Source organism: Typopeltis vanoorti, chromosome 8, assembly GCF_054136105.1.
Source record: "Typopeltis vanoorti isolate ZY-2024b chromosome 8, IOZ_Tvanoo_1.0, whole genome shotgun sequence".
NCBI classification, from domain to species: Eukaryota; Metazoa; Arthropoda; class Arachnida; order Uropygi; family Thelyphonidae; genus Typopeltis; species Typopeltis vanoorti.
This window is the reverse complement of record NC_143556.1, coordinates 107,956,976-107,976,716: the sequence shown is the minus strand read 5'-3', so window position 1 is coordinate 107,976,716 and position 19,741 is coordinate 107,956,976. Positions and strand designations below refer to the sequence as shown.

The following is a 19,741-nucleotide window of genomic DNA, read 5'->3' as shown; positions in this document are numbered from 1 at the left end:
ATTTCTCGTATAGTTTATGCCAACTTTGCCGCCCAAAAAAACTTGTCGCCCCGTGCAAATGCACGTCTTGCACCGTCGGTAGAGCCGGCCCTGTGAAGATCATTTAGGGAAGTTTCCCTACCAGAAAATCATTTTTTCCTTACGTAAAATAGACAGAATCGGGCAGAAGAACAAGTGTCATTAACTAGTCTCATACTCGTAGTTGCTTCGGCTGTCATTAAGAAAATGAAAAAATTAGTAAGTAGTAACTTATCAGTGTGCTCTAGATAAGGCATTGTGTGCTTTGTAAATTCCAGTCCCGAAACTTCATGCCTCCAGTCAGCAGGATAACGATATCACACCAGAAAAAAAAAAAAACTTATCTATTATAAAAAAGACTTTCCCAAACATCGATGTGATTCGATCCTAGAGCTGAAAAACGTAGAGAATAAAATGGAAATTTTCCTGGTGAAAGACGACTATAGTTGCGCTCAGAAACTCTGCTATACGTCCATTGTGACTGTTCGCTAACATAAAGAAAGAATCACTTTCTAAAGCAGTATAGTAAAAGAAAGAGTGGGAATAACTCATCCATACAGTAACATATTTTGGTTTCTAAAAGTGAAAGTTGGTACTGTTCTTTGGTCTCGAAGGGATCTCTTATTCGAAGAAAATTTAAGGAAGATAGTCTATTGAAATTAGGTACTCGTGTATAATGATTTATATTCCGCAGCCTTCAGTATCAAACTCTCCATGTCAAACGGAAAAAAATGGGAGAAAAATTCTCTCCATGACATGGTTAGTAGGTATTTTACCGTTCTTTTAAAAGGATCTGGATTCGAATTTCCTTTAGGAGCCCCCACTCAAAAAAAAAAAAAAGCGTATCCCATTAAGCAGACAAACAGATACAGTCCATACCTTACGCACTGGCGATAACAGCAAACTACAGATAGAATTAATCTCTCTTTTATTATCAAAATTACGTTTCTGAGAAACAAATTTATTTGGTTATAATTTCTGATTTCACCTAATATACATAAAATGTGGACTAAGAATTCTACATTAATTACTTAAATCAGGCAATAATTTTCCGTATAGGAAAAATCTTACTTAATGTATTATTTATAAAAAGTAGTAACATCTGGAAAGTATCTATCCTTGTCTTTTTACCGTTATGGAATAAATCTCTCGGGAAGTGCTGAACTAATATAAACTAATGTTTATATTTGTTAGTTCTGGACAGTCATCTATAATCCTCTGGCCCAAAACATCTCTACTTATGTCCGTATTCCTGTGTCAGGAGAGGGCTACCATGTTACTGATGGAATAGGAAGAACTGTCAATATTCAGGTAAATATACTTTTTTTAATAAATATACATTGTGTAATACAGTAAAATTCATTACTTTATCAGTGTATGCATAATTAATCTGTAGAAGAATATATCAATTACTCGTTATATTGACCACCTCGATAAATATCTTTTTTTTTTTAATTCGATGTGTTCTTAGACACCGTGTTTTCACTCCCATTCCTCACTACGGTGAAATGTCTGCTTCACATTCGACATATATTTACCATTGAGAATGTAGTCTTCTAAGATGGAAATGATACGGTACGCATAATAATGCGCACCTTATCATTTCCATCTTAGAAGATTACATTCTCAATAGCAAAGATATGTCGAATATGAAGCAAATGCAGATGAACATCCAACAAAATAATAGATATCAGTACAACATATTCTTTTACATATTCTAAACCATGCTTCACCATCTAAAAATACAAGTAAAAGGTTATGAAAGGGCTTCCCATGCTATTCATTATTTTGTGCAAACATCGGCAATTATTCATTAGTAGAAAGAATATCAATAATTTCCTTCAAGTTACATATTCTAAACCATGCTTCACACCATCTAAAAATACAAGTAAATCAAGGTTATGAAAGGGCTTACCATTCTATTCATTATTTTGTGCAAACATCGGCAATTATTCATTAGTAGAAAGAATATCAATAATTTCCTTCAAGTTGTATGAATTTTTCGTGACTAATGCAATTCATTCAATTCATTGTCTATGATTTTTATGACTTACACAAATCCAAATAAAAAAAAGGAGTCACAGGAATGGGAAATGCTTCATGTAGAATTAAAACATGTTACGATTGTGATATTAGATATCCGCTTCTTCTTTCTCTTCTCTCGTTCACCCTGGACTAATACGCGTGTATCAAGCTCTTCGAATCTGAACTTCTACCAAGATTTCCTTGAAGACTTGATTCTTCTACTTCTATAATGACAGCAACAAAATATTTCCCGAAGATGAATTAATAATTAGTGACCTTTCCACTGAAGAGCCTACCGGCTGTCAACATTAGCCTAATCAGCCATCAATACCATGATCTACACAATCTAAGTCGTCTTGCCAGAATACTGGATCTTCATACTGTACTCAGCCAGATTATATATGTTTCGGCTGACTGCATATGAAGAACAGCTGACTTACTATATATAGTGTATTCATAAATATACATTAAGAATGGCTGGAAAGTGATATACATGTTTCTAACCTGCGGACCTCACTCTCAATACCAACCCATATCGATGCAACATTTGGGTGCGCGGCCATCAGATTGATATATTCGGAAATTCTCCTACTTCTTGAAAAAAAAAAAAAAAGTTGTGTGTGTACACGCGCGCGATTTGATTCAAACAATTTCCCCTCAGTTGCATGCAGAGGTTTCAAAAAAGAAAGAAAACACCTACCTCTACGTCAAGAGATATAAGCCTAAAATTTCACGACGTGGACAGAATTAAGTATTTAATTATTAAACTGTATACTAGTTTTCCCACAGACAAATAAGGATATCTTGAAAACTTTGAATTCGATGAATGGACATTATTCAATGAATGATAACAAATATCCATAAATATTTACATTGCATATATAGTAAGTACAATTACCTTAGCAGTATATTTAACTATTACTTCTCTAGCTAGTAGATCAAACCACATGTGGAAATTTGATCACACTGCATTCAAAATGTAATATTTACATTTCTTTCTTTCTGTAGATCATTCCAATACCTTCTAGTATATTCAACCTGCCTGGGAGACCAAGTATTGCAATGCAAGAAATTGTAATTCCCATTTCATTACCTCCTTTGGGAATTGCTACTTTACATTGCAGTGTATATAACGGTAGGTTGTTTTAAACTGTTAAGCGCTTTTGCATTTTAAGAAATGCACTAATTGCATACAATTATTGAATATCTTTATATTAAAATAATTCAAAATTAGTGTGCAGACTAAATGTACTTTGGCATCTACATATTATATCTTGAAATAAAATATCATTTTATCTAAACTTTATTATTTCTATTAAAACTCACCTAAATTTACAGAAGAATTTAATCGTTGTAAATCTTCCAGAGAATTTGTATTAAAAACTTTTAAAAAATTCCTAATATAAAATTTTATTAGTATATAAAATCAGCTTTGAATATTTTAATTTTAATATATTTTAAATATTTTAAATAATGAAAATGTGAATATTTTATGCACATAAAAATAATAATAATTAATAATTAAATAATAGTAAATTTTTTTCACTTTCAGTCAATCAATTTTATTGTTCCTACATACATTCATACTGTTTAAAAGGTATACGTGTATTCAAGTACATACATGGACGCAGATTATATACATAATACTGCATAATAATAATTATTATTTTCATCATCATGAGTATGGACTAATTGTACACATTCATTTTACATTCATTTTTAATGTATATAATAGTTTTTAACTAGCGAAAATTTGGTCAGTATTTGCATATGCATTAATACGATTGTGCATACAATTATATATATATATATATATATATATACATACATAAATATTTATATTGCATATATAGTAAGTACAATTACCTTAGCAGTATGTTTAACTTTTGTTTTGTTCACATCTTTTGAATCCAATGCTTGGCTTACATGAAGATGTTTTAGGGTGAATTAAAGTATATAAGTAGAATAGTAATTATTTTTATAATGTATACTCTTTAGTTTATATACTTAAAACTATTATTAATTATTGTTAACATGTGTACAGCGTACTGATATATCTACAATTAAGGTACTATAATTATTCCACTTCTGATACATTTGCTGCACACAAAGCTGAGAGCATTCATTTCTTTAAATAAACGTCATTATAATAATAGTAATAAGTACAACATTTTTGCAGTATATTTATTATTTTATTCACATCTTTCGAAATTGATCTTTGCATATACGATGGGAGTCTGGAAAGTTCCGATAAACACCTAGAATAAAAATTAATTAATTTTATGCCTTCTTATATATCCTAAAAGATATTTTTCAGAAAATAAAAAAAAAAACATTTTTATATGAAAAAAAATTGATGAAAAAATTATGAAAAAACATCTTTGTTGTATTTGTTGATTAGAACTTTTCAGACTCCCTCTTATGTTTTAAGTGCCATTTTAGTACTAATCGTATTTGTATGTGGTGTGGCTACTTTAATATCAGGCACTGTCACTATTATTGTCGCATATTGAGTATAGGACCACAAAGCTCTTTAGGGCAGCATATGAAGTTAGGTTCTTTATATTGCGAAAGCTTATTCAGTAAGTCTGGTATGTAAAACTGACGAGTTGATTTTCCATATGCTTATTATAATTACTTGTAATGTATGTTATATGCTGAGATCCGATTTAACGGAGATAATATGTCTTGTAAGGAGTGCACATGTGTGTGTGTGTGTGTGTGTGTGTGTGTGTGTGTGTGTGTGTGTGTGTGTGTGTGTGTGTGTGTGTGTGTGTGTGTGTGTGTGTGTGTGTGTGTGTGTGTGTGTGTGTGTGTGTGTGTGTGTGTGTGTGTGTTCCATAGCATACTGTAATCAAAGTACAGGCGCATAAGTATTTGATCATGTTTGTAACATCCTGGATTGTAGGGCAAGGATATGTTTTAGTTTTCTTTGCACAGTGTGGGATGTGGCATTTCAGGGATATTTGTGAGAGATCTAAAGCCATCCGAGAGTTGGCGTCTTCTGTTCCGCCAATCATTCCGATAAATTTACTTTTTTTTCTTTTTTGGGTTCTCAAAATATGAAACCTGGTCTCCTCCCGAAAAATTAAAAAAAAAACATCCGGGACACTTAAGAATAGATTGCATCTTCCTCAGAATTATGTTAAAATATGAAACAAATGCAGCGGTTCGATCTATCATGGATAAGGCGCAAGGACTGGAAAAAAAACTTTAATAACTGAGCGGTATTTTGAATATATATATATATATATATATATATATATGAACATACGTTCTCCATTCAGAGCTGTCCCTGGCCATATCTTTCAGAATTTCCAGGCACATTCTAGTTGCTTCTTTAACATCATCCACCCATCTAATTCTTGGTCTTCCTCTTCTGTGCTTCCATCAACTTCAGCAAATATCATCCTCTTCTCCACACTGCCATTTCTCGCATAATATGCCCAAAGTATGATTTGTAATGGGGCTGAACTATATATATTCAAGATACCAAGCAATTTTATAAGCTAGGTTTTAATCCTTTTCCGAATTAAGCAAACAGACAAGTAAGTCAAGTTTGCGCCTGCACGTAGTGCAAGTCTGAAGCAACTCGTGGTAAAGGTGGAGTAAGTTCCGATCACTTTCATTAGTATTTTCCCCTAATGCAAAGCACATCCCCTTGCGGAGATGTATGATGCTATGCATTAAAGGCAAGGACCACTACCCAGACCAGTTTCGACCTTTATTGAGGTCTCGTCAGTGAGAGCCAAACCTAAAAATGCGAAGGTTTGAAGTAATGTAGAGCTTATAAATTTTACCTAAACAAGTTGCCACAAGGTGCTTTGACCTTATTAAATAAAATCTCAGGATGAGAGTAAGATGTAGAAAGTTTTTCACCTTGGGTATAAAGTATATTCAAGATACCAAGCAATTTTATAAGCTAGGTTTTAATCCTTTTCTACATCTCGCATAGAACATTATATTCTACATAAACAAACTTGATTGTCGTGAATTTCTCCAACAGAAAGAATTGTTCTAACTCTATTAACAATCAGAATTAATTAGCAGATCTTCATAATTATGTAACATAAATATACTTCATGCTCATTATTATTATCATATTGATAAAGCATACATACGTGAAAAGTAGTTTTCATTATTTATACTAAATGAAAACACGTAATCAAACTGAAAAATAACAAAATTATATGCATATCTGATTCCAAACCAAAAAGCGTGCTATCAACAGCACATCGCATAAAAATTCAGAAAACTAAATTGAGATGCAGAAACATGAAAGCATTCAGAACACTCAAGTGTCACAAATAATTTTTTTATGGTTTTTGACATCTATATTCTAAAAGTATAAAGTATGTTTTTCTGGATACTTGGCTACATGAATGATAAAAAATGGATAAATGATTACTGCGAACTCTTTTTTGCTTTCTGAGAGAGAAGCTCTCATATTGGACCACGCAAAGGTATCGATTCTTCTTTCTCAGAGAAAGAAACAGATTGTTCACAACGATATTTTGGTGCTCCTGTAATATAAGAGAATTCCTGGTCTGGAAATGCCTCATGAAGAAGGAATTGAAAATGGTTTTGCACAGTATCACAGATCTTTAGAAAATCGCAGTCAGTCTGAAATGCAAAGAATTCAACATATTTAATATGCTCGAAACTATTTCTCATTTTAATTTTAGTGATTGTGTTAAAATTCGATAGAAAGAAAACAAAGAAAGTTAAATTTATGAATAATTAAAAAAATCTACTATAAAAAGACTACTTTGCATTTGGGAATAAATAGTTATTCTTGAAACTTAGATAAACAACTATTCATTTTACTGAATAATTGTTTATCCAAGTTGAGTGGGAGATTGATATCATCATCATCCGCTGTGAGACTACCACCCCTAAGGCTTGAGAATGTTTCACTTTCGGTCTCTACAGTTTCTGGATGACAAATAAATAAATATAATAAATATATAAAATATATCATTAGCCCATCAACGGAGCTCAGTGTACTTTTAATTTTGGATTTTACAGGTGTAGAGTAGTAATAGTAGTGTAGTGATAGTGGTAGTATCAGTAGTAGTTAAAGGCATTAAAAAAAACATTATATCGGCATTATTACAACGTTCCGGATTTCTTATATCAACTTTAAGATAATGTGGGTCCCTTTTAGGAACCATATTAAAATAAATAAATCAGCTAACGCCTTTTATTCCCTTATAGACCATAGGCGAGGCCTTATACCCTATCTAGCTTTTGGAGACTGAGTGGGCAGTTCAATCTCCACCAGTAGCCAATCAGAGTTAGCTGGCCAATGTCAATCACTAATTATAGCAGCCACCGATGAAGAGACGGCAAACAAGTGACCAGTGCTACCATCTCTTGGTACCTGACCCTAACACAATGTGTTACTGTCTGAAATAATGTGGGTGCTACGGTCGATTTTCTTGAGTTTACGGGACGAAAAAGCCGAGTTTCCAGGTGGAAAAAAAACCCGCTTGCCCGTGCCAGAGATCGACTAACTCGGGAACGGTCGAAGATAGGCTTGGAAAAAGTTCCTCCAGTCGGCGACTAAACTTGAACCTAAGTTCTAACTTCGAGCGACCAAGCACAGTGCGGCGCAAGTTCCACTTCCACTGAGCTACACAGGTCTCTTTATCAAGCACAAATCATAAACCGAATGTCTAACATATAAGTTAGACTATCTTTTGCTACGTCATTTGAATAAGTCATAAAACGTTTTGTGCAGCGGTTCGTTGCTGCAGCATAAAACTCTCATACCTTATATAGACTGCTTCGAAAGAAGTTAACGGATACCCCCATGAGCAAGGTGCATCGTGTAACGAATCACGTGTTTCTATCCGGTATAAATTGGAGGAATATCATGCTCACAAGTCAGTGCAACAGCCTGAGTAAAATACCTCCGAGAAGGGAACTGACGGAGTTTGAAAGAGTCGTTGTTGCCATAGGATGCTATGTTGCCCGCCTATCTGTTAGGCAAACTCTTGATAAATGGGTCCATTCCAGGTCAATAGTCAGTGTTACCATACTGAAATAGAAGTGCAGGGAGTCAACTGCAAATGCTGTGGTTATATATATACCTGCCACACTCACCGAACGTGATCGTAGAAGGATAATATGTAAACACTGCCATTCGTCGGGCGACACGCTGAATGCGGAGTTCTGGGCATCGAGTGGAACACGAATCTCCACAAAAATATTCAGAACCGAGGCTCACAACATGGGTTTCTATGGTGAGACTGCAATATGCAAGCCTCACATTACCAGTCTTGAATAAAGTAAAAATGCAGTAGAAGTTGATTGATTCTGCAAAACTTGCAACTTGAGTAGAACTGAAAATTCTTTTTCAAAGTTTTATGACATTTGTGCGAGTTGTTCCTATTCTGCAACTGTAATAATGTAATAATGCAGCATAATTCTAGAGGAAAACAAAAAAGTTTCATAAACTTTTTTGCCTATACTTACAGGGTTACAATAACGGGCATTCCAAAAAATTCTTTTGAAATCTTCAATGAAAGCATTCAAATCGTTATAAATACGCTGACGAAGTTTTTGAGCAATCAAATCAAAGTACATTAGATACTTCATAACATTATAATAATCTGGATACTAAGAACAAAATTACAAATAATAATTATTATTATTTAAATATGATAATGACAAAGTTTCTTATCACACAAAGTATTTATATATATGAATACTTTGCAGTATATATTTATATATATAAATACAAGTTTGCAGGCGCAAACTTGACTTACTTGTCTGTTTGTTTACTTGGGAAAAGGATTAAAATCTAGCTTATAAAATTGCTTGGTAACATAGTATATACCCAAGGCAAAAAAACTTTCTACATCTTACTCTCATCCTGAGATTTTATTTAATAAGGTCAAAGCACCTTGTGGCAACTTGTTTAGGTAAAATTTATAAGCTCTGCATTACTTCAACCTTGGCATTTTTAGGTTTGGCTCCCACTGACGAGACCTCAATAAAGGTCGAAACCGGTCTAGGTAGTGGCCCTTGCCTTTAATGCATAGCATCATACATTTCCGCAAGGAGATGTGCTTTTCATTAGGTGAAAATACTAATGAAAGTGATCGGAGCTTACTCCACCTTTACCACGAGTTGCTTCAGACTTGCACTACGTGCAGGCGCAAACTTGACTTACTTGTCTGTTTGGTTACTTGGGAAAAGGATTAAAATCTAGCTTATAAAATTGCTTGGTGTCTTGAATATACTATATACCCAAGGTAAAACACTTTCTATATATATACAGTATTCTTTTACTTCTAATATCATTTTCTTTGTTCTAGAATACGCACCCGTATCTGATGAAGAAAGTGAAGTAATAAGTGCTACTGTAAGTGACAGCATGATTGGCAATGAGGTGAGTATGCGGATTTTTCATTACATGACAATACTTTCTCTAAAATATTACGTTTTTTTCTTAATTTCTTCTGTTTTCATATTAAAGCAAAAGTTACAATTGTGAAAGTGACCAGTTCAGATACAATCACTTCAGAAGTTTATAATAATTAGAGAATTAGAATAAGCATAAAAATGAAATTGTTTATTCGAGGTTCTCACAATGTGGTTTCTATTGAAAGAAAAAAAATGCAGCGGTTCTTCTCATGTAGTCTTTTATTTTGAAAACTATGCAGGGTATTGTGTCACTTAAATGCATGAGGAAATTATAAAGTTTCATTTTTTCCCTAAAAGTATCTCATCATTATTTTATCTCCTTTTTTGCTCATAATTTATCATTCCTACATTTTTCTCTGTATTTTCTATATGTTTTCATGATTTATTTTGTAATTTCATATTGTCATCGAGTTTTTATATCTTTGTAGATGGCCTCACATCATACTTACTGACTGGATCAATCAGCATTCTTCAGATTTTATTACTAAGTCTCTAAAATTTGGTTCTAGTTTCCAGCTCTTTGCCTTTTCTCCAATAATCAGTGTATATTTGAATTAACAGTTATATCTGAGAATTGTTGAATGGATATTTTCAAAATTTCCCAAACATTTTTTTTTTTTGCGTTAAAATAGCCTTTATCTAATGAGCAATTTATAAAGGTATTTCATTGTTGTGAACATCATGCAGAACTTGAATGTTCTGCATGATGAACTTGAAAGTGAAAAGGAGGAGGAGGAACTGTTAGTAAATGAGCTGGTGGTATATGAGGAACTGAATGGACTTGATATAAACAGGTCTGTAGAATTTCATGCTATTTCACCACGTGTTTTGAGGGAATGTTCCGGAGTTAAAACAGCTTTTAAACATCTTTTACGTGTCTTATTTGTAAGATTTATAAATCGCAGAAAAATTCCTTCGCTGTGTAACATACACGCCAGATTGTGTGTGTGTGTGTGTGTGTGTGTGTGTGTGTGTGTGTGTGTGTGTGTGTGTGTGTGTGTGTGTGTGTGTGTGTGTGTGTGTGTGTGTGTGTGTGTGTGTGTGTGTGTGTGTGTGTGTGTGTGTGTGTGTGTGTGTGTGTGTGTGTGTGTGTGTGTGTGTGTGTGTGTGTGTGTGTGTGTGTGTGTGTGTGTGTGTGTGTGTGAAGAAGTAAAAGAATCGCTCCTTGAGTGTTTGCTTGAGTTTTCTCAAGCAATTGCTTCAGAAACTCATCTGCTATGACGGTATTTAATTATGCTATGCTAGTCTTCTGAATATCATAAAATAATATGAAGTCCGGCTTCCTTTAAACTTCAACTTGGGAAAACAGAAAAAAAGTCGGCATTTTTGGTTGGGCACAGCAACCTGCTCGTGATCCAGAAACGCATGCACGCTGATTGCTGCTTAAATAGGTATTTTATGAAACAGCCGCCAGTCACACTGTTTCGAATCAACCCACACTCGCTATATTGTCACTAGCGAACATTTCAGTACCATATTTCAGTAATAGTAACTGGCAGTAGCAGTTCTTCCTTCTGGAACGACGTCCTTATGGATTATCTCTTTGTGACCTAAAAATGCGATCAATATGGCTCTGGCAGTCAATTCCCGGAAACCTGTCTTGTTCTGGATGAAGATAGTGATCACCATTTTGCACTTTGTCTTACTGGACGCATCAACTCTCTTTTCTAGTAAAAATGCTGTTTACGAACATTATCAACAGTTTGAGCAAACTCTTTGTAAATGGTCAGTCATCTGAGTTATTCCTCCTCACTCACACATTGTTGAAAACAAAATACTTAAAGCAAATGTTTCTTTCCTTCCAACGTTTATAATAAATATGGATCTCGTGTCTTCTTTCTCTTTATCAACATTTGACTCACTTGCATTTTCAGTGCAAATTAGCGATATCAGTTTATTACATGATTTTCTTCCTTTCAGTACTTAACATTAATAATCAATGGACAAACCGGACTTCTGAAAGGAGTACAATTGAAAAACGATGTAATAATTCCCCTACATCAGTCTTTTTATTGGTACGAAGCACAGCCTGGATATAGAATGGAGAAAGCATCTGGCGCTTATTCGTTCAATCCGTACTTCGATTTAGCCTATCCTCTGGCAGATAATGTTACTTACAGAACTGTAAAGGTGAGAATGTTTTAAAATATTCTGCTTAAGTTAAGAAGATTGTAACATGAAACAATATGTTTATACTACTATCTGTCTTTTAAACATGACTGTATTCTTCTTTGTGTAATTTGAATAAAGACTAGCATGTGATGTATAATGTATCACCAACACTGTTTAGCCGTGGGGAAAATTAAACTTGATAAAAAGTGATTCCTTAAATTTTAATATTTTTTTCTTTTGTGATATACAAATATCACAAGAAAAAAAAAGTAACACTATCGTTGGATATAGAATGGAGAAAGCATCTGGCGCTTATTCGTTCAATCCGTACTTCGATTTAGCCTATCCTCTGGCAGATAATGTTACTTACAGAACTGTAAAGGTGAGAATGTTTTAAAATATTCTGCTTAAGTTAAGAAGATTGTAACATGAAACAATATGTTTATACTACTATCTGTCTTTTAAACATGACTGTATTCTTCTTTGTGTAATTTGAATAAAGAATAGCATGTGATGTATAATGTATCACCAACACTGTTTAGCCGTGGGGAAAATTAAACTTGATAAAAAGTGATTCCTTAAATTTTAATATTTGTTTTCTTTTGTGATATACAAATATCACAAGAAAAAAAAAGTAACACTATCGTTGATGATGAATGAATAGCACAAAATAAAAATACTGAGTTATATTTTCTGTAATGATTAGTAAAATAACGATCGTCAGGAGAATGCAAACAAAACAAAGGAAACTTGTCATTATGACTAAAAATAGGCACACGGAGTGTAGGATAAGAATCGTGGAATTTAAATAATGTACAAAAATGCCATGATCACATATTAGAACATTTATTATTGTTTTTGTTGATGATAATGGTGATGACTATCTGATTTTTATGATGTTATTTCATTTCTAGGGTAATTTGGTGGAAGAAGTGCATCAGTATTTTACGCCTTGGTTGAGTCAGGTCATTAGAGTTTACAAAGGACAAACACACATCGAATTCGACTGGGTTGTTGGACCAATTCCTTCCAAGTATGTGAAGTCATTTCATGCGAATTAAAGTCAATTGCATAAAATTTACCGCGAATTTGATTCCTTTAATCATAGTTATCTTTTTCACAGAGACTTGGATACAACTGTTGCCTTTTCAGCGAGTTGATGAAGAAGAGTGCCTTCTTTCTCGTTCTTGAGTGCAGGGTGTTTAGTACCAACGCTAAGGAGTTCACAGTTCACGCGTCGTTAAGTTATACATGATATTTTCGACAGACCAAAAAAGCAACAATATCCTTATTACAAGTATATCCAATTTCATAGATTATTGCATCAGAAGGATAATATCTCTCAACAATTATCGAAAAGAGCATGCAGATGTGTCGAGGATGCAAATCAAAATAGATATAAGTTTACCTTTTTTTCTCCATTCTGATATACAGTTATCTACTTCTTCTCCAATCAGATGACCCATATACAACACATTACGGAATAAAGGTACGGGAGTTGACACTACATGACTGTACTTGTACGAAATACTGCAAGTAGCAAGTTAATCGACTTCTAACAAAAGTTAACACAGCATCCCATATTTGCCATCTATTACTTGGTGCGATTTCAGCATTGAAGAGATTAACTGTGATTGACACTAGTAAAAGATAAATTGCGATAGTGAAAAAACCTTAAGAAACAGTCGGGCAGGCTACCACATAAGCGCACAAAAGAAGAGATGATTGAATTCAGACGTCTATTACTTATTCGCAAAAATATGAAACAAACTAAGTTATCTGTCCTGTAGAGTTTTACTCTTGAAATTCGCTCGTATCTGAGCATCCTTTCCCTTTAAAAATCCCTGTGTATAATAATCCACTAGTGTCTGTCCAGAACATCAACAAAGACACATTTCCAGTTGAAATTCACATTTGAATCTTAGTGTGTGTGTGTGTGTGTGGAATCCCTTTGTAGTACATTTCGTTAGGGATGACTTCTTTTGGTTGGTAGGATCGCGATTCATTTCCCACCAAGGAACATTTAAGGGCTTTTCAGTACACAAACTAGTCATACAAAGTCCAAAGCCTAGAGAGACATAATGAACTTGGGTGATAGATCAAAATGTCAAATTGATTGACGACAGGAACATTCCTAGACCTGCCCTACGAATGTTAATGGATATAGTTCTAGAGAACTAGGGAGGTGAACTGCTGCAACCAGAAGCGAATGTTCATATTTATCTGGATTTTTTTCTTATTCAGCAGACACGTTATTCTAAATGTCATCAGAGATTCCCCCTAAATGCGTAAGATTGCGTCGCCTCTGTCAATTGTTTGAAAAAAAAAAAAAAACTAGTTACAATGTTTTCATGCTAATATGTGTTGAGTTGCATATACTTGAGAATCACCATCAGGCGGACATTTTTTGTTCAACTATTTCATGATTCATGAGTTGCATTTAAAATATTCTAATGATATATTTAGAAATCTTTACAACAATATTGCTGTTCATAACATACTAATAATAAGAAACTAAATCAACTTACACTACCACAATATCAGGTCTTTTTCTCCTGGATAAGACACTGGTTTACTCAGTGCCAAGAAAACGGCCTAATAATAATAATAATAATAATAATAATAATAATAATAATAATAATAATAATGAATTAACAATATAAAATATGATAAAAAGGCGCAAGTAATGTTTCAAATTTGTAGTAGAGAGTTTTTTTTCTTTTTTTCTAACTTTTATATTGGATTCATCAAATTTATATTCAATCTTAAATGCAATGTTTCACTTTTCATTTATTTTTCCTTTTCAGTGATTACATTGGTAAAGAAATCATCACACGCTTCGACAGCGATCTCTTCAGCAATGAAACGTTTTATACTGATTCTAATGCCCGAGAAACGATAAAGCGAATGTAAGTCATATGGATTTCATAAGTTTAGCTTAATATCCAATTAAAGTTAAAAGACATTTAGAATTTATTGAAATTAGCAAGGTTTCGAAAATATTAATAGGATCTTGAATCGAGAAAAACGATCGATGAAATATTCATTGGTTATAGTCATTGATAAAATGGAAATTTGCCAAAATTTTAAATTTGGTACTTCCGTCATTCATAGATTTTTTTTAACAAGGAAAGTCACAAGTTGGATTCCTCGTGTCTTCCTTGAAGGAAATGTTTTTCTCATTTTCACCAAGCTCGTGCGCACACTCATGCACGCATTCTTTATTCATGTACACTTTAAAAGTGAAAATCTGTTAGTTAAGATAGTTTCCGTTGCTTATCTGAAAATTTAGTACCTCATTGAGAAATTCGAATTAATTCCGCTAAAAAAGAAGAGGCATATATCCCGTTTCTTTTTTCAGCTTCCATTATTTACTTTCATTTTGCTTTCTAGAGAGTAAAGGAAACCTAATTTAATAGCAGAAGGTTTTTTAAGTAATAATAAAATAATCCTGACAAATTTTGACTGAAATATTCTGATCGCTTATTTCTCCAGAATACCTAGTTCTGCTTTATTTCTTACTCTTCAAGCTGTCATTTTTGAATTCCATATTTCGCTGAAATATTTGGTTGCGAAATTATTTGGGTATGTTTTTCTTTAGAACTTGTTTTTAGTGAGATGACTGAGTAATTTTGAAATCTGCTTTCAAAATTACTTGAAATATATCAATTGCAGGTGCAGATTAATAAATTATAATCAAGTTCCAGAAAGCACTGATGATCATCATCATTAGACGTTGGAATTTTATAATATAGAAAGAAATGCTTGACCAATAGATTTCGTTGTGAAAATAGAAAATGCATACGAAACTGTAGAATTTCGTCAGATTTTGGATTTAGTACAGAATAATGATACTATTTTAACAAGTCAGCCAGCATCATTCCTTCGCATAGCAGTTAATGGATGATGAATATATTATCATCATTATCATCAAATTCTATATGTTAAGTTTACAACATTATTACTAATGTGTTGACAATTTTCCTCCAGATATCTGTTCAGACTCCAGTATTATCAGATCTTATATATCTCTCATCTAGCGCACTTCTAACAGCAACAAAACACCTACATCTTCCTGTGGAACTTATCCCTGTCATCCTATTCTGGCATCAACAACTTGTTTTTCTAACGTTAACTCTCTTTCTGTTAAAGCGGTCATACCACCTCAGATTAGCTCTGCTCACACATTCCTGAATGCTTCCACATATCTTCATTTTAATGCGATTCTGCTACTGATACCATCTGCTTATTCATAGGTTTTCTTAAAACTGTCATATCCATGGTGTCTAGTTTTGATCAAGTATCATATTTCTAACTCAATATTTATATCCGTAAGTTAAAATTAGGTTAGACACCGTCTTGTACACGGCTACTTTGGTAATCCATGTTAATGCCTATTTTCAAAAACTTTGTGTTTTTTCTGCTACTGATCAGATTCCTTACAGCAGTTATTCAACTTATTAAACAATCCTAAAGATATAAAAAGTGAAACGTTGAATTTAACATCTCTAGTCATGAAATTACATTGTTTTAATCCTTATTTTACATCAAAAATATCCTTGTACTTCCTTTAATTTGAACTGCTGTTTTGCAAATTAAATACAGACTGTATATTGTACTGCACAATATTCCATTTACACGATATAATCGTGTAAATGGAATATGAATGGTCTCTTGGCACCTAATCATATGCCTTCTCTAGATCGAAAAAATTTACGTATCGACTTTTGTTATATTCTCATGATTTTTCAACTGTTAAATGGTACCGTGAAAATCTAATCCTTACACCCTCTGTTTTGGCCTGAAAATTCGGCTTGTTCTTATCCGTTTCTTTTCCACATATTTTCTTTCCATTTCGCAAGTATGCTTGCATAAATCTTAAAATGGAATGCTCAGCAGGGAAATTCTTCTGCAATTCTCACATTCAGTTTCAAGAGCTCTATTCCAGTCATCTGGAATCCAACCTTCTGACATGGCTTCTGAATCATGCAGTACAGCCTCTGTAAAACTTTCCTGTGTCAGGAAAGGTTGGTCTATTGGTAGAGCCTCTGCTACTAATGGCTCACGCAAAAAGTTAAGCAAGTTTGAGCGCTGTTAATAGTTGGAAGGAGTTCAATGCTGTTGACATACTCTCCCTCGCTGAGTCTTTGGACTCCCTGGAGGTGTCACATAATAATAATAATAATAATAATAATAATAATAATAATATTTAAGCATTTCATTATCATCATTATATGCCTGACATGTACCATCGAAGAGAGTACAGGATTCTATGATAGCACTATATGTAAAGGTTGCACATTGTTACTAACTTCCCATCCATAATTTTTCTCCAAACATTCTGTCACTTCTCGGCACTCGAATACTGTCAGATCTTACATTTTCTTCATCTTCAACTTCGCGTTCAGTGGTGAATACTATAGCCGATTCTTCCTTTCCTTGAATATAATATCAAGTAGGCATTATTCGATAGAGCTTCACTTTCTTTGGTCTTTTCCAATTTCGGTAACATCAGTTATATCGAAGTGGTATTTCTCTAACTGTTCTGCCAGAATCACCACTAATTTGATGTTTGCTTATGAATACCGCACTGAAAATATCAAGCTGGGGAACAATTTAAGATAGTTCTTTGAAATTCACAATAACAAATAGTGGTCCTCTTTGTCTAAATGCGTGCACTATAAAATCAATTGATTTTAGTTCTGCCTTTAAAACAGCAAAAATAGAAATACCACGGAAGTATTTAGCCCAATCCGAAGAGAATCCTTTGTAATTCCTTGCTTTTTTTTCTTTTTTCTTTTTTTGTGAAACGGTCAAATGATTTTTATCATACTATGGTCTTACTCTAAATTAATTTAGCTGTTATACCATATGCAATAAGGTTCTTTAATCTAATCATGAAACAGAGATTTGTAATCAGAAGAAAACGTTCAACTTTTTTTTATTTTAAAGAACTATTCCAAAATAACTAGAGTACTAAACATTTCAAAGTAAGCAGAACTATATTCGTGTAGGATATTAGAATGAATAATTTCATGAATCCAATCATATTTTATGGCCAAATGTACGAAGAAACCTTTTAAAAGGTTCAAACATTTATCAGAGAGCCTTATGAGAAAAGTAGCTTTGGAATCGGAAACTACGCTGAGTTTTAAAAAATAAAAAAAAAACTTCGTAAATATGCACAAATATGTATACAGAAACAGTTTTATTCATTTTAATACCAATTTCATAGATTATCTCCGCAACACACTAATTTTCTTTTGGTCTTTCAGCCGAAATTTCCAGCCATCATTTAAACTGAATGTAACTGAGCGGATCGCATGTAATTACTATCCTATCAATTCCTGGATTTACATTAAGGTAAGCAGAATTTTGTTCAACTTATTTGTGATTAATGATAGAAGAAGAAATATACAATGTTTTTTTCTTCTTTAATTCCAGAAGTTTTTCAAATCCTGAATTTATATATAAACTATTTTATGTCCTTCTCTCCATTTTCAGGATGAATTCAGAAATCTTCAAATGGTTGTTCTGCCCGACAGATCACAAGGAGGAAGCAGCATTCTTGATGGATCCATAGAGTTAATGGTAAGAAATAATGTTTTAGCAGCAGCTTGATAAATGGTGTGTGTTTTAACTTATTCCAATGTGGTCGCTAACTGACTTTCCACCGTTACTCTAGCTTCATCACCTACTTGAAACGAAATTAATATGAATTTAGTAGACCAAAATTGGTCCAGAGTGCCTCTTGCCCAGTTATACAAAATGGGTGCACTCAACGAAAACTGATCCAGTACACCTCATGCCCAGTTAACCAAAACCAGTAAACCAGTGCGAATCATGCGCACTAGATCATATCGGTCCACTATGCATTGCGCACTAAAGGAAAATCGGTTCATTGCGCAACATGCGCAGAAGACCAAATTCGCTTCACTTCGCACCACGCACAGAAGATAAAAACAGGTCCACTGTGCATCATGCTTACCCGAAATCGGTCCACTTGCCATAATGTGTCCTCTAGTGCAGTACTTCCCAAACTGTGAGCCGCGGCCCCCTTGGGGGCCTTAGGTTTTGTTGAGGGGGCCCGTGAAATAATGAAAACAAATTTAAAATGTTTTAAGACTAAGTAGATTTTTTTTATTTTAAAAGAAACATATTTAACTTTTATTATTTATTATTTCTTTTTTGTTATTTTTTATATTTTAATGGAAAAATTGGTTTACAAACTTTGCTTCCTGCGTATTTAGTAAATATTTCTTATTCATATGTTTCATTTCAAAGCAGTGGTTAATTGTATTTACTTCGAATGCTCTCCAGGGAAGCTCCAAATCTTCCTGTCCCTTTCATCATGCGTTTGTAATCAGGGACTGTTGATATTGACTTTATATACATATCAAAACTCGTTTTATATTATTACTGTCATCCGAGCTAGTTTTCTGTTACCAAGAAAAGTTTCGCATATACTTCACACATGAAAAAAAGTTTAAACAAGTTGATGTGGGGAGATAGTAACTCCCTTGAAGTGGTAAACAATATGCCCTTCCTAAGAGCCACTATACTGCAGAGGCAATAAAAACAAGTAAGTAGTTTTATTATACCAGTGAATAAGGTATGAGCAGTCTGTGTAATATATTTCTCAAACAAATAGTGCAATTAGAGACAAATGGGATAAAAACACACTAATTAATGAATCACATGTCCCCTCATACAGAAACTATGCTGTATAGACTGAAACAAAACTATATGTTGCATGGGAAAACACAGTACTAACTAAAAACTATTGTTATTAATTAGATGTGTGTGAGTTCGATTTCCCAAGGCAGCAATAAAATTCAACCGAACGTGTTAAAAATCGTAAAAGTGTTAAAACTAAGTAATATATATATATATATATATATATATATATAATGAATGTTATGGCAGGTTCACATATGGAATTCGGTTGAAGAGAGTTAGCATTTCAACTCAATTGAGCTATGCTTTTATCTTTTGGTTGCGCGATCTTTTGTTATTACATACGCACGTTTTAATAACCTGCCTTTGCTGTCTGTTTCGCGTTAGGCTTAATTACCTTAAAGGGAGAAAGGTCACAAAAGAGAAAAATGTTCCTGGTCCGAGGATTCCCTTATTCGGGTAATATTCACTAATT

General features: G+C 33.5%; 1 protein-coding gene and 1 long non-coding RNA gene across 2 annotated transcripts in view; one reads left to right on the top strand and one right to left on the bottom strand.

Annotated features, from left to right (window-relative positions):
- Positions 1–19,741, top strand: part of LOC150104258 (lysosomal alpha-mannosidase-like) — a 100,543-nt gene that overhangs the window by 70,749 nt on the left and 10,053 nt on the right. The window contains exons 15-22 of the mRNA XM_090396871.1: positions 1,213–1,329; positions 3,052–3,178; positions 9,369–9,442; positions 11,398–11,607; positions 12,504–12,622; positions 14,397–14,498; positions 17,865–17,952; positions 18,094–18,180. Of these exons, the coding sequence (XP_090252997.1) occupies positions 1,213–1,329; positions 3,052–3,178; positions 9,369–9,442; positions 11,398–11,607; positions 12,504–12,622; positions 14,397–14,498; positions 17,865–17,952; positions 18,094–18,180 (924 nt within the window). The remainder of the gene's footprint in view (positions 1–1,212; positions 1,330–3,051; positions 3,179–9,368; positions 9,443–11,397; positions 11,608–12,503; positions 12,623–14,396; positions 14,499–17,864; positions 17,953–18,093; positions 18,181–19,741) is intronic.
- LOC150104257 (uncharacterized) overlaps positions 6,008–19,741 on the bottom strand; it is a 59,384-nt gene continuing 45,650 nt past the window's right edge. The window contains exon 2 of the long non-coding RNA XR_016548686.1: positions 6,008–6,666. This is a non-coding gene — a long non-coding RNA (uncharacterized LOC150104257). The remainder of the gene's footprint in view (positions 6,667–19,741) is intronic.